The following is a 25,008-nucleotide window of genomic DNA, read 5'->3' on the forward strand; positions in this document are numbered from 1 at the left end:
ATTGGAAATACCAGCCCATTCACTTCTGCACCCTGACAGACTGTGAGCTAAAATAAACCAAGGAACGAATGGAAGATTTTGAAACTATTTTCCACTGTTAAATTATCCACATTATTTATATTGAAACTTTGAGATACATTCTTGTCCATTGATAGTTCTTATTATAAAAGACAAACAGTTTCTCAGTGCCTAATGTGTGTGGACCTTTTGCATATTTGCTGGGAGAAATCATGTCCTAAAAGCACTTTGAATTCTGCCTTTTAAAGGGTTATGACTTTCTGTAGAGACTTTCTTAGAATGAAGTAGCTCTAACACCATTTGTTTTGCTTTTGTTGTGGGAAATGAAGGAAATAAGGATTGAAGTTGCTGAAAGGCTTCACCTGGACAGTAACCCCCTGAAGTGGAGTGTGGCGGACGTTGTGCGGTTCATCCGATCCACAGACTGTGCTCCGTTAGCAAGAATATTCCTAGACCAGGTATCACAGAGACCTTTAGTTTTTAGTAATGCGTCTCTTTAGCAAAGGACTGTGGATACAATAGCAATAGCAATTTATTTACAAGTCTTAGGAAAAATACTTCTATCCAAACATAAAAAATTATTTCCCTGTTTAGGAGTAGAAACGTGATAAAAAGTTATTTATCTGACTTCCTTCACAGTTGAAGCAGATTGTTACTGCAGTCTTATTTTTCCTAAGAGTTTGTTTGCATCCTCCATTAAATAACTTAAAATCAAGCATGCTATACTTAATTATCCTCTTATGCCAAAATAACAATTTGCTTGTTTTAAAAAATAATTAACATCTATAATATGTTAGGATCTAACAGAAATAGTCTGTGACCTCAAACAGTGAAATAAATTTTGTTTTGATAATTGAGGAGATTCACAACTGAACATCTTTGAAAATCTTCTCAGTTCAGTTCAGTTCAGTCGCTCAGTCGTGTCCGACTCTTTGCGACCCCATGAATCGCAGCACACCAGGCCTCCCTGTCCATCACCAACTCAGGAAAACATTGTAGTTTATAGGTAATATTTTCTTTCAGATTTAGGAAAGTTCCTCTAAAAAGATGATTCTTTCGACACATTTAGTTGTCAATTACAAGGCTAGTTAGTTTACTGGGTTTCTGCAGAACAGAATAGATTCTTACCTGTGGTAAAACTTCTATTATTCATTCTGAAGATTCATTAGTATAGAGGACCATGCTGCTGCTGCTGCTGCTGCTGCTAAGTCGCTTCAGTCGTGTCGACTCTGTGCGACCCCATAGACGGCAGCCCACCAGGCTCCCCCATCCCTGGGATTCTCCAGGCAAGAACCCTGGAGTGGGTTGCCATTTCCTTCTCCAATGCATGCAAGTGAAAAGTGAAAGTGAAGTCGCTCAGTTGTGTCCAACTCTTAGCAACCTCATGGACTGCAGCCTACCAGGCTCCTCCGTCCATGGGATTTTCCAGGCAAGAGTACTGGAGTGGGGTGCCATTGCCTTCTCCAAGAGGACCATGAGAGGTATTTAAAAGCAAATAATGAAAAGCACAGGGACCCTGATTTTGACAAAACCAAGTGAACCAGGGCTGTCATGGTTGAGTTGCCATTCATGTGCAATCACAGATAATTTGTATTTTATGCTTTAACAGGAAATTGATGGGCAGGCCCTATTGCTCCTTACTCTTCCCACTGTTCAAGAGTGCATGGACTTAAAACTGGGCCCTGCTATCAAACTTTGCCATCACATAGAGAGGATCAAGTTCGCTTTTTATGAACAGTTTGCCAACTGAGAAGGACAACCAAAGTAGGCTGTATCTTTGAAGCACAAAATGCAGCAAATCCTTCGCCCTGCTCTACAAGTGGAGCTGAAATAGTCCCAGGGCTCTGGGCCTGCAGGTGTCGGCTTGCTCTCTTTGCACTTTCAGGGAAGGAGGACCCACGCTGAGGAAGCAAAAACTGCACAAAAGTGGCTCTCCCACCAGTGAAAATGTGGGCATCTCTTGTTCATCAGATTGCAATTTAAAAAAAAAGATTGTGAAGAAAAGACTCATATAAAGAAGAATAAGCATTTCCACTGGTGTGGCCTGGAAACGAAGAATAATCAAGGCTGCTGGCAAGCACCCTTTTGATTTTCTTTTTGTTCTCTCTGTTCCTTCCCATTGTAGATGGAACTTTGTTCTCTGCTTTCTCTTTCTTGGGAAGAGAGGACATAGCTTTAAGTCGGCACTGATTTGGGACTGTGCCTCAGGCACGTCAGTGCTTCATTGTCATGTGTTTTAAAGCTTTTTTAAATTAAAACGGTTCATTTTGGGGATGATTATGTGGCTCTAGGGTTTTGAATGTACAGTCACACTTTGATCCATTTTAAAATCTATTCTTAGGAGTTCCTTTGTTTACTACCTCTGTTGATAATTGAGCTCGTAGCCCTGTCTGAGGTTTTTTTAAATGATGCCATTTCTACATGAACACTAAAACTATGACAGAAGTTGGAGGAAAAGACACTGTTTTCTTTCTTAAGAGTAATGTGTGGCACTCACACCAGTTCCTTAACTGACTGATCTAAGAACTCTACTGTCATCGCTTTCCATCCTAACCTCGGTTGGGCTGCCTGTTTCAAGTAATATCTCAAAGACTGTTGCTGTTTTAAGTTGAATTGCTCTCTCCCCACTAGTTCTCAGAGGGACTTCCATAGCTTTTATTTTGTATTTACTTTTCTCTACAGTTGTTTGTCCAACTTTCATTTTGAGAGTCCTTACCTTGGGTAAAAATCAGTAGGTGTTTCCTGGACCCACAGTAAAGCCCATTTCCCCATTTTTCTCCGTGTCTCTAGACAGATAGTATAGAAGCACAAAAGAGAAAATACGTTTTGGGGGAGGGGGGAAGTGATGCAGAACATCAAGTTTCTGTCACAGTATGTTCTTAGTGGCCGGATAAAGATTGAGAGATGGTTAAGGATTCTAGAAACATCTTTGACAAGTCACATTTACATTTTCTTTGATCGAACCTTTAAATTGAATGTATTCTACAGTCAGTTCCCACTCAAAAACTCAGTTTCCTTTTAACTGTTTCTTTTGACCCAGCTCAACTTGACATTAAACAGAAAAATTTTCACTTATGATTGCACTGGCTGTTGGCTGTAATAGAAGAATAGCATTTACTGTACTGTTTCTGCCATGAGGAATGAGGAAAGATACATACATAGGTTGCTTCTTTTAAATGGTTTGCTTTGCTGAATGGTTTTTATTTTTTTTAATTATCCTAGTTACCTACAAATTTATAACCTAATCATTCCTCTTCAAGATTTGAAAATGTTTTAAAACCACAAACTGGGTAAATTCTAAACAGTTATACAAATATAAGGTAATTTTGTTACAAATTTAAACTGATTGTGATTTTTTTTCCTTTTCTTCCCTGCTGTTCCACCTTTTTTTTGGGACCTTGGCAAACATTTTGTAGTCTGACTCTTCTCTTTATTGGATAATTTATGAACCACTTGAGTTCAAGCCCTCCAACCAAACCCTATATTAAAGCATCAACTCTTTGCTTAGGTTACTACCAGCTATACCTGGAAAGAAGATTTAAGTAAAATTAATCTGTTTGAATGTATTGGGAGATCCAGTTTTTAAAGTTTTGATTGATTCTGTGCCACTGCAAGAGAAGCATATGTAGGATGCTTGGGAACAATTAGTCTTAAGTAGATCAAGTTTGGGGAGCAGGTATCTTGCATAATAATATTTTCTGAGAGCGTAGCAGTCAACACACTATGGCAAGGAGTTCCTTGAAGTAGATCACTGGAATAGAAAAGTCTGGAATTGATTAACATTGTTGTCTTATTTAGGAAAGTGGTATTTATTTTCTAAGAGAGAATTTACCAAATGTAATGTAACAATGAATATATTATCTCTCTTTTGACCTCTTCAGAAACCATAGAATTTAAAACACCTCTCTTCACAAGTGAGAGGGCAGAGCCCCTGAAAGATGAAATGCACGGACCTAAGTACAGTCTCTGATCAGAGTCAGACCCTAGCCAGCTTGTCTGTTTTACACCATGATTAATCAAGCTCAGCTTTCTCCTAGAGAGAAGCTGACTTTAAACTGGACAAGTCAGTAGGGTTTTCGTTAATATTGTTTTGCATTCTCATACCAAGATAATAGTTTATCAGGCAACTACAGTAAAGAAGCATGATATACCCCCAGCCCCTCCTCCCAGATATCACATAAGAGAGGATAATTATTTGGGAATTTTAAAGTAGGAAAAGCTTCCCTGATAGCTCAGTTGGTAAAGAATCTACCTGCAATGCAGGAGACCCCGGTTCAATTCCTGTGTCGGGAAGATCCACTGGAGAAGGGATAGGCTACCCACTCCAGTATTCTTGGGCTTCCCTTGTGGCGCAGCTGGTAAAGAATCCGCCCGCAATGTGAGAGACCTGGGTTTGATCCCTGGATTGAGAAGATCTCTTGGAGAAGGAAAAGGCAACCCACTCCAGTATTCTGGCCAGGGGAATTCCATGAACTGTATAGTCTGTGGGGTGGCAAAGAGTCGGACATGACTGAGTGACTTTCACTTCAAAGTATAAAAAGGGCTTTTAAAGTATACAGTTAAACTCCATTTGCCTCAATGTTGCTGGGGCTGGACTGGACAGCAGTGATCGTCTGATTCTTTTGATTCTAAAACATGTTAAACCTGATAATAGCTCACCATGTTCGGTAAGATGTTTGTGTATTGCCCATAGGTATGTGAACTTTGTTTGTTAAAGATACCAACCTCTTAAATTTGTGAGAGGTACATTATGAGGGACTGCATTTATCTAAATTTCACCTTTAGCTGGCTCAATAGCCTCCCTAAAGTCAGAAAGTTTTCCAGCATCAATTTTTGATCCTGAGTTGACAAGCTTGGAAACAGGTGAATGGATTATATCATACTTCTCGACTTTGAAGTTGATTAACCAACATAGACCTCTTATTGTAGTGTCAGTGTGTTAGAGAGACCTTTTACCGCCCGTGAAGATTTGCTATGACATTTTGACTTTACTTGGTGGGCTTCTGGGAACTCATGCTATTTTTTATTTGTAAACTACCTACCTCCATCTCTCTCAGTTGAAACAGAATTGAGGTGGCTAATGCAGGAAATGCACTAATAGAGTGGGAGGATACTTTTGTCCTGTCTGCCTTTCTTTAGTGATGTAGGTGGCACCCAGCATACATGAGGTCAGAAAAAGGTAGTTACCAACCTCTGGAAGAGTTGGGCTTCTTGGGTAAATATTTATTGAATTATGATAGAGGCAGACGTGGAATGCCAGTTCAGAACTTGACGTTTATATATTTCTTCTCCTGAAAGCAAAATTATTCTCACTGTGAGAGAAAGGGCATTGGACCAAAGCTTCCTGAGGACTTGAATACATTTTATTTGTTCTCATCCCAATTGTCCCTAATACAGCACCTGAATACAGAGCGAAAGCTTTAGGAGGGCTCAGGTTAGATAGTATTCAGAACCATCCCCTCCCTCAAGCCAAAAAGTATCTCTGGGGCACACACAGAACATCAGGGAACTGTAGGTGAGATTTAACTAAATGGGAACATTGGGAAAACTATCATAGGCACTTACATATACTTGGCACCTATCACCAAAGACTTTGCTGTAAGACACCGTGTGCTGGTTTGATTGATGCCCACAGATGCTCTGAGAGAGTTGTTAGGAGCATAGCCTTGACAGTGGAAACACACACCAGGTTTGAACTTCAGTGGTGTATATTGGGGATTTTGTGTAGTTGTGTATGTACGTGGAAGTTCAAAAGTGTTCAATGTTATCAGTTGGCCTTTTGAAGATGGAGAAGGCAGCACTAACAAATGAAGTATAAATCTTAATGGGGACTGTGTACCCCCTTTAAAAATTTGAATGTCTTTGGTCTTTGGGTCCAGTGTAAATAAGCATGTGTCATAGTCATGATGCTGGCTCAGAAACCCTGTAGGACAGAGGCTCCTGCAAAACAAAAGAAATCAATCACTTTCATGCAAGTGTAATTCTTCCTTGATTTTATTCACTTTACAGTGTTTTGCTAGTGAATTTTTATGATTCTCTCCCATTGTGTGAGGATGTGCATACTTGAGAAATTTGAATTTATCTAAATGAGCCTCCTGTGGACTTGGAGTTTTGGAAGAAAAGTTCTAAAGTCCAGCGCAGTCCAGATGGATCTGGTTCCAAGCCTGCTTGCCTGGGATTTCCTCTGTACCTGTTTCAGTTTTCACAGGTAGTTCTGTTTCTAAGGGGAGCCTTAGGGGTGAAGGTATAGAAGCTGATGGGCCCTAAGTGCACTGGAGGTCAATTTTCTTCATTCTTCTATTTCAGAAGTCTTAATATTTTTGCAGGAACCAGCAAAACCAGGAGTAGGGGTTGGAGGAATGGAGAAGTAGGGCTTAAAACTCCATTCCATTTTGTCACTTCTGACTTGATACACCGTTTGGGTCTGTCCTGGTGCTAGGACCTATCACAAAGGACTGTCTTCAAAGGGAAACAAGCCACAGCCTTGTTGGACACGTCTTTAACTCCAGCAGCAAAACTGGGACCCAGAGCTCTCGGGAGGCAAAGGATGACACTCACTAGTGAAATGTAGCTTTAATACCATTTCTAATAGGTGTGCCTGTTCACAAGATGTGTGGGAACTCATTCCTAAGGGTTTTTACATGTTTTAGTTAATCTAACTATGCCTAGCTAGGAAGAATGGATGTGGGCAAATAGTGTTGAAAGAATGAGGGTAGGCTTCATGGGGCAAATCCAGTCACAAAGCAGATGACTGAGGAAGATAACAGAGTTAAGACATAGTTAAAACTGGGCAGTTCCTTATCTTCTTTTGCAAGAAATCTCTAGGGAAGTGGACTTTGAATGTTTCTCTTGAGATTTTAAAGTGTTTGTTTATTTTCCTCTTCTTCTTTTTTTTTTTTGGTTGAATACTCTCTGAAGACAATCAGAGGCCTGCCAGGGTGGGACTTCCAGCTGGTTCCAGCACTGTCCTTAGGCCTCTTTCTAACACTAACTCATTGGAATTGATGCAGTTTGTTTAATGGATATTGTCCTTTTTTTTTTTTTTCTTCTTCTTTTTTATAAGCTGCTTCTTTGGAACAAAATGAAATGCATATTGCATTGTGTCCTTCCTTCTTGCTGTTTTTCTCTTAAATTTAAAAGTTATGCATTGAGGATAAAGTACATTTAAGAAATATGCGGAAGAATACCTATTAAAATAACTCCCATCAAATTTGATGGTATAACTTCAAGGGATTAAGAAATAACTATTTTGGATGAATATTTTGCTCAGTGGGGTTTTTTTTGGGGGGGGTTGTGAATAAGTGTATATAAATGTGTGGTATATTACGACAGTTTTAAGTGGTCGTCAGAAAATTAAAACAGGTCTTAAGGTATATATTTAACTTCCTTTGACAGCAAGTAAGGCGTTTGACCAGAGTAAATCCTTCAGAACTTTGCAGTGGGACCTCAGAGAATCATCTCTGAATGGAGGAGAAAGTTCGTGCTTCAATAAAATTAACCTTTGCAGAATTCTCCCCGTCTCTCCTGCCGTCTGATCCTTTCCCCTCTGGATTTGGGTGCTTTTTAACTGCAGTTCAGAAAAGATAGAGTAGAATTTCCCAGAGTGAGCTTGCTCCTGTCACTGGGGACTCTGCTCCTGATCTCTGAAGACTGTTTGTTGGTCTTTACTTTTGCCTTGGTACAGCAGCAACTGGCCTTGGGATTCCTCCACATCTGGATGTGCAGAGCACTGCTTTGTCAAAAAGTGCGTTTTTCAGCTCTCTGTGCAATTTCCCTTGAGTTGTGTCTTCAAGCGATCAGTAATCTCCTTGAAATGCCCAGCTGCAGTCTCTTCTGCTCTAAGTTCACATCCTACTGTTTGGTTCTCTCTGAACATGAACTGTACCTTGAGCATACATACCCATAAGGGACCTTCGTAGACTTAAGACAACGGTAATGCAATTTTTCCTTACCTGTTTATTTTCTTAATTTTCTGTATTTTCCCATGGTCAATACTTGTGGAGAGTTTTAAATTTTATAAATTAAAAATCAGTTTAATTTAAAAAGCATTTTGTTGCATGCTGTCTGTGCCAGGCACTATACTGGATTCAAAAGTGTGAATAAAAATCAGTTCCTGCCCTCAAGAGGCTCACACTCGGCTGGAAGAGAGAGGTGTGTACAGCCGTCTAGCAGTCTAGACTGCTAAAAATTTAGCAGTCTGAAAAGTTCCCGTGGAGCAGCCAGCACACACAAAGTAATCTGGATGCATGAAGCATGGGTAGCAGTTCGTGACGCAGGGAAAAGGAAACTGTTCCATATAGCTAGAATGCTATGTATAGGCACAGAGGTGTGGAAGTACATTTTTTAAGAGAAGGGCTGGAGAATTGCTTCTAAGGAACCAATTAGCATTTGTGTTCCCCAGATAATCAAGTTAGTATTCCTATTAACCAAGAAAGCTTTTGGATAGCATTTAACGTTTTATGTAATTGGATTTTTTTTTAATTGAAATTTCTTGATGGCTATCTTAAGGGAAAATTTCCCTAGATTTGATTTTTATTGTTCAACAAATGTACCCCAATGTCTACTGGAATAATACTGTGTACATTGGCATTAAGTGGATGCAATCCTGATCAGGGACCTAAGAACACCAAGAGATGTCTGGAGAAAAGCCAGAGGTGACTGAGAGGGTAGATGTGACTGAGAAGGGTAGATGACAGAATGGGGGCTAGAGGTCCTAGTTGAGGAAGAGAGCAAGTTCCAAGGAGTCAGAGTTGAATAAGAATAAATGTGTTTATGTGGAGGGAGGCTCTGGAGACTGAAAATACCAGCAACCTGGTTTTCTTTTATGAATCACGTTCAAAATTAACAAGATGGGGATATATTCACATGTTTACAGTATATACCCCATATATTTCTATATGAAGGCAGTTGGATTGAAAGTGACTATGTAAATTACGTTTATGGGGGAAAAAATGGATTGGGGCCTGACTGATGAATTTAAGCTATGCCTCTTGGGGACTTCCCTGACTCTCCAGTGGTCAACACTTCACCTTCCAATGTAGGGGGTACAGGTTCCATCCTTGGTCGGGGAGCTAAGATACCACAGGCCTCCTGGCCAAAAACCCAAAACATAAAACAAGCGATATTGTAAAACATTAAATAAAGACTTAAAATAACAGTCCACGTTCCCCCCCCCCCCAAATAATCTTAAAAGATCAACCTTTGGCCACTATATTGGTACTAACAAGAAAGGTAGGACGCCGAACGTGTGGGTTGAAAGGAATATCAGTTTTCCTCAACGACCTGCCTCAGAATAATCCATGCTGCTTGCCGAAATGCAGATTATTGGCTACCTCTCAGAACAACTGAATCGGAATCTGAGGGAGGAATTCAGAACTATTTTTTCACAAATTCTTCAGGGGTGAGGGGTTTATCTTGGAGGGGAAAAGATTTTAGATCTTCGGAGAAGGCAATGGCACCCCACTCCAGTACTCTTGCCTGGAAAAGCCCATGGTTGGAGGAGCCTGGGAGGCTGCAGTCCTGGGGTCGCTGAGGGTCGAACATAACTGAGCGGCTTCACTTTCACTTTTCACTTTCATGCATTGGAGAAGGAAACGGCAACCCACTCCAGTGTTCTTGCCTGGAGAATCCCAGGGATGGGGAAGCCTGGTGGGCTGCCGTCTATGGGGTCACACACAGTCGGACACGACTGAAGTGACTTAGCAATAGCAATTCCCTGCTTCTGCCCTCAGGACCAGGAGCTCGGGGTCCAGGGTGGGACTCTCAATCCGGTTTGAGCAGCCCGCCTCACCTGGTCCGTCCTACCTGTGGTGAGGACCCAAGACACCGCCCCCCTCGCCGACCGGAGCCCCGCCCTTCGAGAGGTAGAGCGGGAGCGGCCAAGGCCCGCCTCCACGCCGGGTCTGGCCAATCAGGAGCTGCGGTCGCGGACGTCACGTTACGCGCGGCGCTGAGTCGGCCGCGGGGCTGAGGTACCGGCTCCGGGCTCGGACTTGGGGCTTTGGCTCGGTGGCGTGGCCCCAGCAGGTTGGGAGGCCCGGCGGGCGGGCGGGCGGCGGCGCCCAGCGCCCCTCGCCAGGCCCGCTATGCAGGGCCCTGCCGGGAACTCGAGCCACTCACTGACGGGAGGGCCGCCCTCCACAGTCGCGTCCGGAGCGGGCCGCTGCGAGAGCGGCGCGCTCATGCACAGTTTCGGCATCTTCCTGCAGGGGCTGCTCGGCGTCGTGGCCTTCAGCACGTTGATGCGTGAGTCCGGGACCCCCGCCCTTCCTGAGGCCTTGCGCCTCAAGCTTCTGGCCCACCGGCCTCCGGGACCCTCCTGTCTGAGGAGTTCAGGCCTTGGGCCCTTTGACGAAGGTTCTTTACTCGCGCGAGCCCAGGCTGGACATTCCCAGACAACGGGGAGCTCTGGCCCCAGACCCAGGGTCCTGAGTTCTTCATCTTAGCGCGTCAGCCTCTAGTCAGGGGTCACTCCTCCTCTCTTCACACCACGCACGCCTCTCTTCTGAGGTGTCCCCCTGCAGTCGTATCATCGCGAATTAAAGCTACCTCACTTGACAGCCTACGGCCATGACCCGCAGGTGGCATATTCCTTTCAGCCCCCTCTTAAAGTCTCTTCTTAGCTTCCTCTTCACACTTTGAATCCCCATCCCCCAGTCTGATACTGAGTTTTTTGTTTTTTCTTCACCTTTAGGTCAGGATTTACTATCTCCCGTTTGCATGTAAATCCTGTCCTGTCACCTTGCAATACCGGACTTGTTAGCTCGTGCGTTCCGTTCCCAGTACTGCCTACCCCATCTCCCCTTCTCCCTCAGCCTAATTTTCTGTTTTGGTTGGAGCAGGACCCACCCAGACTGCCTTCCCCGCATCTCCTTTTTTTTCCTCTCCTTTGCCTGAACGGGCTCACCTCTTCCATCCCAGTCCCAAGCTTTCCTAATCAAGTTGCATCTCAAGTCTCCCCTGACTGTTCCCTTTCCCAGCCCACTTTTGTTTGTTTCAAGTATTCTTCCTTTCTGTGAGACTTGGGCAACTTTAGAAACTTAATAGAGAAGCAGCCTCAGAGGGTCTGAGGAGGTCTTAGAATTTCTGTGCTAAATCATCAGGGGCCCTTCCTGGAGAGTTTGATGATGAGGAAGAAGGTCCCAGATAGGCCCTCTGGAAAACCACAAGTTCCAACTTGTTGTCAAGTGTACCACTGGTGACGGGTTATGTTTCCTTAGTGCACGTCCTTCCTTTTATTAAAGTGTGATTGCATTTCAGGGAAGGGAAGGGTTATAACTATTTTTTACAGAGGTGTTCATTCCGAAATGACTTCTCAAAACTTCCCCACTATACTCACGTGTGTAGAATGGGAAGTTCCTGCAAAAACTGTGCTCCTCAGCATCTGGGAAGGAGCCTGCAGCCGTGTGTGTCTTGTGGAGTCCAGTTGCTGGTGTTGCAGCTTTGCTTGTTTATGATGCAGGCCTTCCTTATTTGGGTGAATTCTTCCAGGCTTTAAGTAACCCTGAAGAGGCTGTTCTTGGACACTACTTTTTTCTGGTTGCCTGACCATCATAAGTCTAGCAGCAAGTCCTGGATTGTATATGTTTGCTACATTTTCTCTCCTTTTCAATCTCTAGTTGCTTTGCTATATTTTCCCCGCTGAACAAATACCCACTTGTTCCCACAGTAATAATATGTGACGACTTAGCCAAAACCAGCTGCTGACTTGAGTGCATGAACTGTATGTGTATGTGTTCGAGACTTTGTGTGTGGGTCTGCGCTCCTCTCCCCAAATCTCTCTCCTCCAGCTGGAACTCTAGGCTTAGGTTTGTTCCCTAACCTTTCTTAGCATAGCCCTGGCTGTTTTCATGGGTTTGATTGATACTGACGGCCCCGCTTATTCCCTGGGGTTTGATACTTGTGATTCAGAGAGGGAAATGTGATTATGACAGGGCACAGTTGCTCACAGCTGAGAAGTGTGCCAGGTTGAAAGTTCAGAGTGACAGTACTGTCCCTGTGAGTCTTCAGGGACACAAACACTTCTGTACTTAATCTTCAGTGTGAGCACAAGTGCACATCTCACTGTGGTTGGTATATTCTGAATGCAAAGGCAGGACTAGAAGTAGGGGTTTTTTTGCTCAGTGTGAGCTAGACATGGAGGAACTTTGTGGCAGTGGGTAGTAGGTCTTGGGACAATGATGAGTAGGGGTAATGAGGAGAAGAGTTGGAAAGGCTCGAGCTGTGAGTGCCCTGGACACAGGCATGGACATGAATCGAGAGCCTTTTTCCCCCCACCTAGAAACAGACAGCAGGCCGAGGAGAGTCCCACTGGCCAGGACCAGTACAGGGAAGTACTTTTCTTCTCTCTTAAACTTGTTGGTTCTATTGAAATAGAACTGTAGGGCTTTTCCATTTTGCAGAGGTAGGAAGAGTCATTTAGAAGCTGCTTTGCATTTTGAAATGAACTTTGCTGGGGAAAAGGAAGGGGAAAGAGATGGTCTCAAGGAGGTTCTCCTGCTTGGGTTTGGCTGTCTTTCTGGTCACAAGACCTGTTCCTCAATCTAGCACAGCTGCTCTCAGGAGTGCCAGGCTCCCACAAGACTGCTCATCTTGTAACCCTTTGAGGGAGGTCTGGGTTTGTTGAGATGAGGCCACCTCATTCTTTATCAATTTCATTATTAGTTTCTTCAAATATAGTTCATCTCTCTTTTTTGGAGGGAGAGGGGGCACCATTCAACATGTGGGATCCTAGTTACCTGAACAGGGATGAAACCTGTGCCCTCTGCAGTGGAAGGGCAGAGTTCCAACCACTGGACCACCCAGGAAGTCCCCAAGCATATTTTTAATACCAGTCGTCTGTCCTCAGCAGTCAAAACTAACAGCCCCTGTCCTCTTTGGAGTTCCAATCATTTTCCTCTGGTGCTTTCCTCCTGTGTGGTGAACTCAAGACACTTCTGACAACTTCCCAGTTTTGAGGGCTGGTGCTATTCTGTTTTCCTGTTGGATCAGCTTTGTTCTATAGGATGGACCTATTTCTCTGCTAGACAGGCTGTATACAGTATGGTTACCTGGCCTTCATAAGTCTTGCAGCAAATCTTGGACTGTATATGTTTGGTACTTTTTCTCTCCTTTTCAGTCTCTAGTTGCCTTGCTGTAATGTTTTCAATCCCTTCACATCCTGATTTCAGTGAACTGTCAGACCACTGTTTCTATGTTTCTTTTTCTATCCCCCAAATCACTTTTTTTCTCGATTTACAACTTGCTGTGTTTTTTACCTGAAGGAACACCCTCTTATATCTCAGGAGAGGATTTTGATTCTCATGGGGATTTCTCATGCTGACGCGTGGCTCACTGTAGGGCTTTTCAGGCATCTCAGGCCAGGCAGTTGGGAGTTGATGTGATAGTTGATACGTATAGCTGATTCTTTAAGCTACATAAACATACAAGCCACCATCCACAGGCGTGTGCCAGTGTCAGCATCCCCTTGTTCAGGTGGTGAGCTTTCCAGAGGCTTCAGAGAAGGTACCTTCTGTGTGCAAGGAAAGCCCAACAAACTCAGAGACAAGCTTTTAAAGGGCCTTCCCCCTCTGGGTTTTCTGATGTGTTTCTGAAATGCCTTGGGTGTAGAAGTAGAAGGAATTGCTTTAAACGAGGGACCTTTGCCATGCTCTACCTGCTAAGCAGTTCCTCTTGTTTTGGTGACTTTACCTATGGTCTGTGATTTAATTAAGTCACAGCAGAGCTGAGCAGTTCTGGGGCTGCCTTGTGTGTTCTGGCCCAAGCAAGTGGCCCAGCCATCAGCTGAAGGTCGTTATTGACCAATGTGTATGTTGGCACTAGGGTTATTTACTCTCAGGACCTGTAAGTGCAAAGCCCACTCAAGCCTCCTTCACTGTGCACCATCAGAATCCTGGCTGAAGTGTCGACAGGATTGCTCTTTTAACAAAAACATTTATAGAGTTTGGATAAACCTACCTGCCTATTTTTGTGTGACAGATTTGGGCACTAGCCAGTTAGGAGAAGGTGTCAGTGTTTTATGAGGACACTGCTGGCGTTGAGAAATTATAGCTTTTTTCCTGAGGTCCAAAGTAACATCACAGACTAGTCTACCCAGCTTTGAAATCTTGATCTCACATAAGAGTCCCTGCCATTCTGTCAAGCAGTAAGCTGACCCCACTGTGTGTTCTGTACAGATATATGCATGTTGGGACAGCCTTCCCCTGGGATCACCCCTCCCCACTCCTTTCCAATATTTATCTTAAAAAATGTCAGATATACAGAAAAGACAATAATGCAATGAATGCATATCTGCCCTCCACCCAGATTCAGAAATTGTTCACCTTTTGCCACATTTACTGTATCTCTTTATACGTTTTTGGGGAAAAGGGGGTGATACATTTAACGATAACTTGAAGCCAGCATTACACTTTATCCCTAAAAGCTTCAGTTGAGTCTCCTAAAAATAAGGACAGTTGCCTTCATAACCACAGTTTCATGATCACACCTGTGAAAATTTATAACCCTGTAAGATCATCTAATAGCCAATCTGTATTCACACAAACACACAAAAATTCCTCCATTGTCACAGGTCTCTTATAGCTGGGATTTTGCAAAAACTCTGATCTGATCAAGGTCCACACATTGCATCTGGTTATGTTTTGGGTTTTTTTTTTAATATTCATTTATTTGGCTGCCGGCTTAGTTGCTCCAAGGCATGTAGAATCTTAGTTCCCTTACCAGGGATTGAACCCGTGTCCCTTGCATTGCAAGGTGGATTCTTAACCACTTGACCACCAGTGAAGTCCCTGGTTATGATTTTAAGTCACTTTTAGGCTGAAAGAATCTCCCCTATACGTGCGCATGTGTACACACACACACACATACACACATACACATGAATTTTCTGTTGTTGTTTACTGCATTGCCTTTGGAAGAGTCCTGGCCAGTTGTGTATGGCACCCCATCTTCTGGAGTTGTCTGGGTGTTACCTCATTGAGGTGTTTGGGGGGTTTCCTGGACCCCTATTTTTCCTGAGTTTGGTGTGGTGGGACCATTAGCTTATGATGACTTTTCTTTGCAGCAAGAACACTGTGTGAGCAGTGCTGTATGCTTCATGTTACATGGTACCAGGCAACACATGACATCAGGCAGTCCCATGGTTAGTGATAAGGTTACTGGGCATAGAGGGCGTGTTTCTAGCTCCCTCCCTTGTAGGGTACATTGTCCCCTTTGCAGTTAGTATATTATCTCTGTGGCGGTAATGCTTAGAGATCTTGTGGATATCCTGTTCCCCGGTCACTTCACTTCTGGTAAAATAATGAAATTCAGTGATGGCTAGAATGGTGCTGAAGCTCATGTGTGAAGGTGCCATCTCTGGACCTGTCACCCAACACGCTCTCGATAATGTCGCTTTCTGTTCCCCGCTCCCCCACACCTGGAGTGTCAGCCAAGGCACAGGAAGAGCATTCTGTCACAGGCTGGTATTGTATCCAAGGGGGAAAGAAGTGTGGCCAACATTAGCATCAAGGAAGATGAGGGCTTCTTTTGAGGGGTGGGGGGGGGTCATTATTTTTAGAAAGTTTTTGGTTTTCTAAATGCTGATTCATCTGGTAGCATTTATCAATAATGGTGATCTACTCCTTTTAAAAATTTATTTATTTATTTTCGGCCATGATGATCTGCGTTGCTGTGTGGGCTTTTCTCTAGTTGCAGGAAGCAGGGGTTACTCTCTAGTTGTGGTGCTTAGGCTTCTCATTGCCGTGGCTTCTCTTGTTGCAGAGCCTGGGCTCTAGGGAGCACGGCTTCAGTAGTTGTGACACATGGGCTCAATAGTTTCGGCACCTGGCCTCTAGAGCACAGGCTCAATAGTTGTGGCACACCAGCTTAGTTGCTCTGAGGTATGTATGATCTTCCCAGACCTGGGATCCAGCCCATGTCCCCTGCCTTGACAGGCAGATTCTTTACCATTGAGCCACCAGGGAAGCCCTACTCCTTTATTTATAATGAAACTTCACCAGTTTGGAGTAAAATTGGGGCAAAAGGGAGTTGTCTGAATTAGGGGATAATCTGAGTTGTAATGAAATGCATCTTTTTAGCCTTTTAAATGCCTCTGTTTTTCGTGTTGCCCTATAGGGGCCTGTCAAGCCTCTGCTGCTTTAATGAGCTGTTTAAAATCCTTTGCAATTAGTTTAGTACTTCCATGAAGTCTCCTGTTGAAGAAATTTTACAAATAGTTAAAAATAGCAGGATCCCTGGCTCTGGAATCCATCTGACCTGGCTTTCATGCCTGCCTCTGCCACATACTGCCCTTGAAGTGAAAAAGTGAAAGTGGCTCAGTCATGTCCAACTCTTTGAGACCCCATGGACTGTACAGTCCATGGAATTCTCTGGGCCAGAATACTGGTGTGGGTAGTTTTTCCCTTCTCCAGGGGATCTTCCCAACCCATGGATCGAACCCAGATCTCCCACATTGTGGGCGGATTCTTTACCAGCTGAGCCACAGGGAAAGCCTAAGAATACTGGAGTGGGTTGTCTATCTCTTCTGCAGTTGATTTCCCCAACCCAGGAATCAAACTGGGGTCTCCTGCATTGCAGGTGGATTCTTTATCAACTGAGCTATCAGGGAACCTTGTGGCTCAGCTGGTAAAGAATCCGCCTGCAGTGCAGGAGACCTGGGTTTGATCCCTGGATTCTCCTCTCTGCAGGATTCTCCTCTTTTAATCTGTCTTTATGGGCTTCCCTGATGGCTCAGTTGGTAAAGAATCTGCCTGCAATGCAGGAGACCTGGGTTTGATCCCTGGGTTGGGAAGATCCCCAGAGAAGGGAAAGGCTCCCCACTCCAGTGTTCTGGCCTGGATCGCAGAGTTGACATGACAGAGTGACTCACTTTCACTGCCCTTGAGCAGCCCACATATATCTCGAAGCTTTGGTTTCTTCCCCAGCAAGATGGGATGGATGATTTTTCTGGGAACGTGGGAATTAGAAAGAGTGTGTGTAAGGAAGCTGGATCAGTGCCAGGCACATGTTGGGCCCTTTGTAGTGGGAGGGGGTATCATAATCCTCATTGTTATTACAGTGTTCTCATTCAGAGTTCAGTTAAGAACATCTCACAAGTGCTGAAATAACTTGTTTTCTGAATCAGGTTAAACATTTTCCTTTCTGTCTTGTTTACTCAACATCTTTACCTTTAGCCCTCTTTTAAACGGTGTGAAATCAGTTTAGCCAAAAAATTCATTCAGTTTTTCCTGTAAGAGCATACAGAAAAACCTGAACAAACTTTTAGTAGTAAAACCTGAACGAACCAGTAGTGAAAAATTGTAACCCAGCCAACACAGTGATTGCTCGTTGCAAGTTAGCGTGCATCCAGACCGGGTAGCTTTGGTGTAAGTAATAATCTCCTTCCTTCTTCTTCTTGAGTTTCTGCCTGTGGAGTCTCACGTGGGCCGTGAGTGGGCAGTGGGTGGATTGGGACAGCCCATTTACAGGTGACAAGGTCAGAGTCCCTGACTTCATCGCCCCAGGTCTCATGGTAGCAGGTGGTGGCACTGGCCACTGGAGCCTGCATTCCTGCAGCTGGCTCTTTGCTGAGCCCCTAGTGTGCTGGCTTTTGTGCTCAGCTCTTAACGTGCTGCACAGGAACCTTGGTTGTTTTCCCTTCGCAACCAAGGACAGTGAGCAGGTGAAGTGTGGAGCACTGGGCCCCTGTCCATAGGTACAGAGCTGAGATGTGAGCCAGGTCCCTCAGGCCCGAGTAGTTCTCAGCCACTTCCCCTGCCTTCTTTCCACAGGCACGCTTCTAATTACTCTTTCCCTGTCTACTTCACCTCATTCTTTTTTCCTGTTGGGATAATTCCGAGTTTCTTTCTTAATAATTCTTCTTAATGTCCAGAGTATTATATGGAACTTCGGACTGTTTTGTGGCTGTTGATAACATGAAGCATGTAAATTTGAAATGACCTACCAGTCCTTTCATGTACATTTGAGTTACATCTTATGTTTGCTTTTCTGGCCTGGGCCTTTGTGAAGGGTTTCCCTGGCTGTGCTGGGATAGCGAGCCCCCCCTGGGATCAGGGTCTAGCGTCTGAGGCACAGCCTCCCGGGGACCCAGGGGAGCCGAACATGAGTCCATTCTGTGACTGGTGAGGAGGGATTTCCAGGGCCGTTGGTGATTTCAGGTAACCTCAAGGTTTCACAGAATTTGTTTCCCTGGTGCTGTATGACTATAAGGAGAATAGTTAATAATCACAAGAGTTGGGGATGACCCTTAAGAGTTATCCTTTTCTTCGTGTATATGTAGAAGTGGTCTGTACACCTGTTTTAGTTCATGCTACTACTCAGAAGTTATCCATCTAACCCAGGGTTTTTCAACTTGACACCATTGATACCTTGTGCCAGGTAATTCTTGGTTTGGGGGGCTGTTCTCTGCATTGTAGGATGTTTAACAGCCTCTCCAGCCTCAATCCACTGGATGCCAGTAGCTCCCCCACCGCCACCCCATTGTGACAGCCCCAAAATATCTCCAGATACTGCCATTGACCCGTGGGGGGCAAAATTGCCCCTGTTAACTACGTTTGTTCAGTTTGTGGATTACTCAGCAGACTCTCTGTGGACCCTAGTAGAATGGATCTGTTAAATAAAGACCTGGGTGCCAGGAGTGGTGTTGGGTGCTGCCTTGACAAAGAAGAGCTGAGACCTAGTCCCCTGTCCCTGAGGGGCTCACAGCTGGAGTGGACTGTGGGAGCCCTGGTGGGTTATCCCAGTGCAGCGTGAAGAGGGCTATTGACGTTTGAACAGGCTTGAGAGGAGGGATGAGAGTTTCTGCCAGGAGACCTTGGGAAGTGTCCCTGAGGAAGACCTGCTTGGTCCCAACACTGAAGGTGAAGGAGAGGTGAGGGGCTCTGGATACACAGGGAATGGTGAGAACAAGGTCCAGATAGGAGATCACGGGCGTGGCCATAGGTTCTGGGGGCTGGAGATAGTGGGGGCAGAGGCTCCCAGAAAACGAGGCAGTGCATTTGGAGGGGTTCCAGAGAGCTGCCTTTTTTTTTTTTCATTTTCAGGCCTATTTTCTACAGCTTACACTTAAAAAGGGTCTTGAATTAAATCATTGGGTGGCAAGTCAGGTTCTGCATTCACCTCAGGCTCCTTTTGGGTTGTTTCTTTGAGAACCTTTAAAGCAGTTTCATCACATTCCTTTTAGATCTCATGGGGTCCCCCCAGGGAAGGTCTGCTGTTTGTGTCTTTGGGGCTGTAGGAGAAGAAACAGGACCTAGTGACCTTCTCCCAACCCTCTGTTCTATTGGCAGTGCCTTCTGAGATAGGTGTTACGATGATGTGGGCAGACCTGCTGGGCCTGCTCGGTGCCAGGCATCGTGAATTAACCCGATTAGTTCTCACAGTCATCTTGAGAGGTGGGTGCTGATATTGTCTCCATCTCATAGGTAAGGAAACTGAGTCACCGGGAGGTTAAGTAACCTGCCCAAGGTCATACAGCCTGTGAGTGGTAGAGGCAGGCCGCATGGCACTGGAGACACTGCTTTTACCTAATAAGGGAAACAGTTCCTTATTGGTAACTGGCTTCTGTAGACTGTCGACTGCACTCCACACAGATAGACAGAGTGGAGATGCTTCACCCCTGGATTTTTGGTTCAGGCTCAGTTGTGGACAGCTGTCGGGGGTGATCTCAGAGACCCAGAGGGTAGGCCAATCCTGGGAACTTCTAGCCCCTCTGAGTGGGGCCCCAGGCTGTGGTGACCTTAGGCTTTGCTAACAAACCTCTCCTATGAGAATTCTAGTCTTCAGTACATGCTGGAACTCCTGCACTGGTGCAGTGGGATCACCAGCCCCTGAAATCACCTGCTTGCCTATTAGGAAAAAGCTTCTCACCAGAGTTAACTGTAGCCCCGTCAATGCGACATGGCCTCCCCTGTGTTTCCTTTGATTTAGAGCATCCTCTTCATTCTAAAGGGTGTCTTGCGCCGTAGTCGGGTTCCACTCAAGCTGCTTTTCTGGTAGAGGAGGCAGGAGCTGGCAAGACTCAGCCTGCCCTCGGGTGTGGTGTCACTTAGGGCCTTGGCGGAGGAAGGGTTGCTCAGCTGGCTGGGTTGCTCAACTAGTGTTTTCTTGGCTCTAAAATTCCTTGTAAAGACTTGATGTTGAGTGTTTGTGGCTTTTGCTATTAACAAGTGATAGGTGTCAAGAACTCTAATGCCTTTTCTCTATTTGGGACACATACGTTTTTTACATGTTTACCTTTCTCAAAATGCTTTACCCCCCACCTCCCAGTCCCAGCTTATATTCTAGTCCATGGACTTATCCAACCTCTTAGCTCATCAGTGTTCTTCACAGGCTTTTCTGTTTTCTTAGAAGACTTTTTTGCTTAATAACATGAAAATGACAGAGAGGTGAGGTGGTCACAACACCTGGATTAAATGACACAAGCCAGGCTGCAGTCCTGCAGGAAGAGATGAACCTTGGCAGCGTACACGCACCTCTTGCCAACCCCACATGCACTGGGAGCGTCTTGGCCCAGGCAGGCTCAGAGCACGAGCACAGGTTTTCTATCTGGGCAGCAAGTTTGGGTCTAAAGTATTTGTAAGTGGTTCCATCGAGGTCACGCATGGAATGGAGACTCACTCATTGCTCCCTTGAATGCCTTGCAGCACAAATGTGCTGCTCCTGCCTGCCGTGCCTTTGCTTCTGTGGTTTCCAGGTAGCAGGCTTGAGGACCGCAGATCTGCTATTTCCAGCTCTGCTGCGCCTCTGGCTGGTGGTGAGGGTGGGTATTGGAGTCCTGAAGACATAGTGTAGGGAGACGTAAATGCATGTATTTTTTCCTGGCAAGAGGCCTGCTTTTATAATTTTGTCCCCAGATTCTCTGTAAGACATCTCATCAGTTACTAGCAAAAAAAAAATTCCAATTCTGTTACCTGAAATTAGAGTAAACAGGAATGTTCAGTTGCCCCTCAGCTGGCTTAGCAGATTACATAGTGATTTGTTTTTCTCACCGTGTGTTTAGGTAAATAATTTGCTAATACGCCAAATAGGTCAGACTCTCCGAGGAAATGTCCAACGAGCACTGTAGTCTTGCTAAGGACCTGCCTGAGTTCAAGGGCCACTGCTGCAGATGGAGCAGTGTCCTGCGTGCAGCTGTTTTGTAATGCTCTTGTTCTCCCAGCAGTGGAGCTTCTCAGGCCTGGCCAGCATGGACATGTCTCAGGCTGAATTTTGGTCTGTGGTGATGTGAGTTGTGACGGTGAGGAGAGCTGAGGCCAGAGGCCACTGTCTGACCCTGTTCAAAGCAGGTAACCGTTGAACCATACCAGGAACTCCTGGATTCTTGCTCCCACTGGCCATGGCTGCCAGTGGTGTTATACTATGGGTCCTCCTTTGCCTGGGACTAAGGTAACATCTTGAAGGACAGCCAGGCTCCTGGACCTGTTTCTCCATCTTTGTTTTCTGAGCTCTTTCTGTGCTGCAGACATTCCAGCCACCACTGTCTGCACTGTAGTCCAGGCCAAGGACCACAGCCGCGATAGCAAACACTGGGCTGCAGCAAAGTGCCACCTGCTGCTCTTCTCTCAGCCCCCACACCTGCCAGACCCATTCCTGCTTCATCCCTTTACTCACAGTCCTCTTTCCCCTAAATGCTTTTCTCCTTCCTTCCACCTTGCCACATTCTCTGTATCTTCTAATAGGTGCTCCCTGACCTTAGCCCATACTGCTCTCCTTTGAAGTTGCAGGACATAAGTCTGTACTGTACATGTTAGGTCTCTGCGTGGCACTAGCTGAGCTGGACTGACTTGGCTGCCAAGCAGGTGCTGGTGCCCTGGCTGGGTGCTCAAGGCCAAGGCGAAACTTGTCCCCTACTGGGAATCTGGTCAGAGAGAGAGCTAGGAGGTGGGGAGACTGAGATTTTTTTCTTCTCTAATCACCACATGGTTTAGAATGCATTTTCTAAGAAAAACACAGATGTTCTCTTTTAGAATTGTGGTACAATTTGTCAGTGCTGGAGAAATGTAACATTAGTATGCTATTAACAATTCACAGTCCATATTCAGATTTTATAAATTGCCTGAACACTGTCTTTATAGCTATTTTTCCCTGGTCCAGAGTCATACTTTGGATTCAGTTGTCACATCTCTAGTCTGGAATCATTCCTTAGCCTTTCTTTATCTTCTTAGCCTTGGTACTTTTGAGGAGTATAGGCCAGTGACTTTATAGAATGGCCTAGATTAGGTTTGTCTGATGTTTTCTCAAGATTACATCCAGGTTACGTGTTTTTTGGAGGGAATATTCCCCAAGGATTTCTGTGACTTCCTCAGTGTATCAAACCCTCTGGCACCTGATGCTGGTTTATCCCAGCATTGGAATAAGGCAACACCTGACACCTTGGGTGAGGTGGTTCCTCCGGATCTCTCCACTGTGAAGGTAACATTTTCCGCTTGTAAATTAAGTAAATTGTGGTGAGATACTTTGAGACCATGTAAATATAGGGTCTGTTTTCAGTCTTTCTTGTAAAGCCTCCCCTGGGTGGGAGGTAAGTGCCACAGGCTCTGAAGGTGCTTTGGCCAGTTAGAGGCCTGGTGGCAATACTGAGTCACATTTATAGGTTGTTCATTATGTGCCAAGCCCTAGTACATACCTTACTCATTTTCTTCTCACAAAACCACATAAGGTGGGTACTCATGTATGCCCTATTTTATACCTGGAGAAACTAGTGAATTATCTAACGATAGGGCAGTCGGAGAAGGCAATGGCACCCCACTCCAGTACTCTTGCCTGGAAAATCCCATGGATGGAGGAGCCTGGAAGGCTGCAGTCCATGGGGTCCCTGAGGGTAGGACACGACTTCACTTTCACTTTCACTTTTCACTTTCATGCATTGGAGAAGGAAATGGCAATCCGCTCCAGTATTCTTGCCTATAGAATCCCAGGGACGGGGGAGCCTGGTGGGCTGCCGTCTATGGGGTCGCACACAGTCGGACACGACTGAAGCGACTTAGCAGCAGCAGCAGCAAGGCAGTCACCAGGTGGGGTACTGGAATTCAGACCTGGTGGGTCTTACTCCAGCAGTGGGGCTTCCCACTGTGAGTGTGCAGTGTTCGCATGCAGTTCATGGCACAGGGACACTGCTCCTCCAGCCTCTGGGCTTCCCATGTCTTCTGTGTATGGAGTTCTTCAACATCATTTGGTTCCCATTGTCCTTCATAGGCTTGGTTTTTCCCTGAGAGCATCATTGCAGTTATTTTTTCTAGGCATGATAGATGGACCAGGAAAAGTCCAAAGGCTTTTCTTCTTGAGATTGAAATCCAAGAGGGCATATCATTGAAGCCAGAGGAATCTTATGTGGATAAATTTAACACTTGAGTTGTGCAAAAGTGGATGAAGAGGCTTTAGCCAGTGAGGGGACTACCAGTATACAACTCGTCTTATATTTTGGTAAGCAATCAGAAAACAGACCAAAATACTATATGAAACAACTATTTGCAGAAATTGGACATTGGGTAGCTCAGGAACCATGAGGGAAAGGAAATAATGAAGTGAGCCTCTGGTTCTCCCCCTCAGCTTTCTCCTGGAGGCAGTTTCCAGGTCTCAAAGTAGCGAGGAACAACCCAAACAGAGCCCAGCAGCCTTGCTGAGTTGAGAAGACAAAGTTGAGGAAGCCAGAGCAGCTGGAATTTTCAGGGACAGTATGGAGAAAAAAGAGCTACATAGAGGAAAGGCTCAAGACATTTGTTCAGAGGTCCCCATAAGTCCTTTTCTATTGATAGATGTTAGTCTCTGTGTGCGCAGGTGAAAATTCAAAGGCAGAGCAAGGAACTGCTGGGAAGCTATGAGCTGGACTATTTAAGACAGGAGGTTTTTCTTTCCAGTTAGAGTGAGAGACGTTGTTGAACACTGGGGGCGTTCAGTAGAGACCTCAAAAAAAGCATGCCCTATTTAGCCCTAGAGAAAGGGTACATGACTTAAAAACAAGCCTTGATACCATATACAAAAATTGAGTAGAAATGCACCACAGATCTAGATGTATTGTAGAAGTGAAAACTATAGCACTTCTAGAAGAAAACATAAGAGAAAGTCTCTGTGACCTTGGGATAGGGAGAGAGGGAGGAGAATGGCTGGTTGGTGGAGTCGTCAGAACCTACTGTATTTATGGATTTAGTTTGCCATCTTATATGGGTGCTGCTTGTAGTGCCCCAAAACAGGTGCAACAGTGAAATCAAAGGTCACTGATCACAAGTCACCATAATAAATATAATAATAATTTTAAAATATGAAATATCAAGAGAATTACCAAAATGTGACGCAGAAACATGAAGTGGAGCAAATCTTGGAAAAATGGCACCGATAGACTTGTTCGACATAGGGTTGCCACATACCTTCAGTTTGTAAAGAACGTAGTATCTGTACAATGAGATCTGCTCACATTCTTATGTTTGCCTCACCTTTAGCAAGCCAGCCTCTTTGCTCATTGCTTGTATTTTAACTGGTAGGAAATTGGAACTTCTGCGTTCCACATAGATTGTTGATACAGGATGAATTTCAGACTAATTTGCTATATAATGAGCCTTTGAGTTATGTGTGGGAGTCAAATAGGGGCTAATCTTTTAAATGGAGCCTGCTCATCCTGTGCAGGTGACTTGCTACATGTTTTCAGACTTCTCAGCTCCTTTTTTGTAAGGAGTCAGTTGATGGATCTTTCTTTTTCTCCATCTTTTAAAAAGGGGCTGTTATCTCAATGCTAAGTGAAAGGAAGTGCTCAAGTTCTAGCTTGTATATAGTACAGAGCTTTGTTCCATAGAGTCTTTGTATAGAATTTTTGCTCGCTGCCCTGAGTGCTCAGTCTCTCCCAAGCCACCTGCTCTTCCCTTGCCCCTGAAGGTACTTGGGCACAGTTGGCACTTTCCTGGTTCTTGGGTCACATTGTTTGGTCATTTCCTCAGCAAGTGACTGGGTTCTGTGCTTAAATACCCACATCAGAGGTCAGCCTCTAGCTCTTCTTGCACA

General features: G+C 44.9%; 2 protein-coding genes across 19 annotated transcripts in view; both read left to right on the plus strand.

Moving 5' to 3' along the window:
- SFMBT1 (Scm like with four mbt domains 1) overlaps positions 1 to 3,360 on the plus strand; it is a 116,990-nt gene extending 113,630 nt beyond the window's left edge. For all 16 annotated transcript variants that reach the window (XM_086367619.1, XM_086367624.1, XM_086367628.1 and 13 more), the window contains 2 exons: positions 348 to 476; positions 1,628 to 3,360. In XM_086367619.1, the coding sequence (XP_086223745.1) occupies positions 348 to 476; positions 1,628 to 1,768 (270 nt within the window). In that variant the 3' untranslated portion in view covers positions 1,769 to 3,360. The remainder of the gene's footprint in view (positions 1 to 347; positions 477 to 1,627) is intronic.
- Positions 3,361 to 9,602: 6,242 nt separating this feature from the next.
- Positions 9,603 to 25,008, plus strand: part of STIMATE (STIM activating enhancer) — a 52,321-nt gene continuing 36,915 nt past the window's right edge. For 2 of the 3 annotated variants that reach the window (XM_086367682.1, XM_086367679.1), the window contains exon 1: positions 10,001 to 10,263. In XM_086367682.1, the coding sequence (XP_086223808.1) occupies positions 10,104 to 10,263 (160 nt within the window). In that variant the 5' untranslated portion in view covers positions 10,001 to 10,103. The other variant, XM_086367681.1, reaches the window with a different exon arrangement.

This window comes from Bos grunniens, chromosome 22 (genome assembly GCF_055505025.1).
Source record: "Bos grunniens cultivar Pamir isolate PY7600 chromosome 22, Bosgru_T2T1.0, whole genome shotgun sequence".
NCBI lineage: Eukaryota > Metazoa > Chordata > Mammalia > Artiodactyla > Bovidae > Bos > Bos grunniens.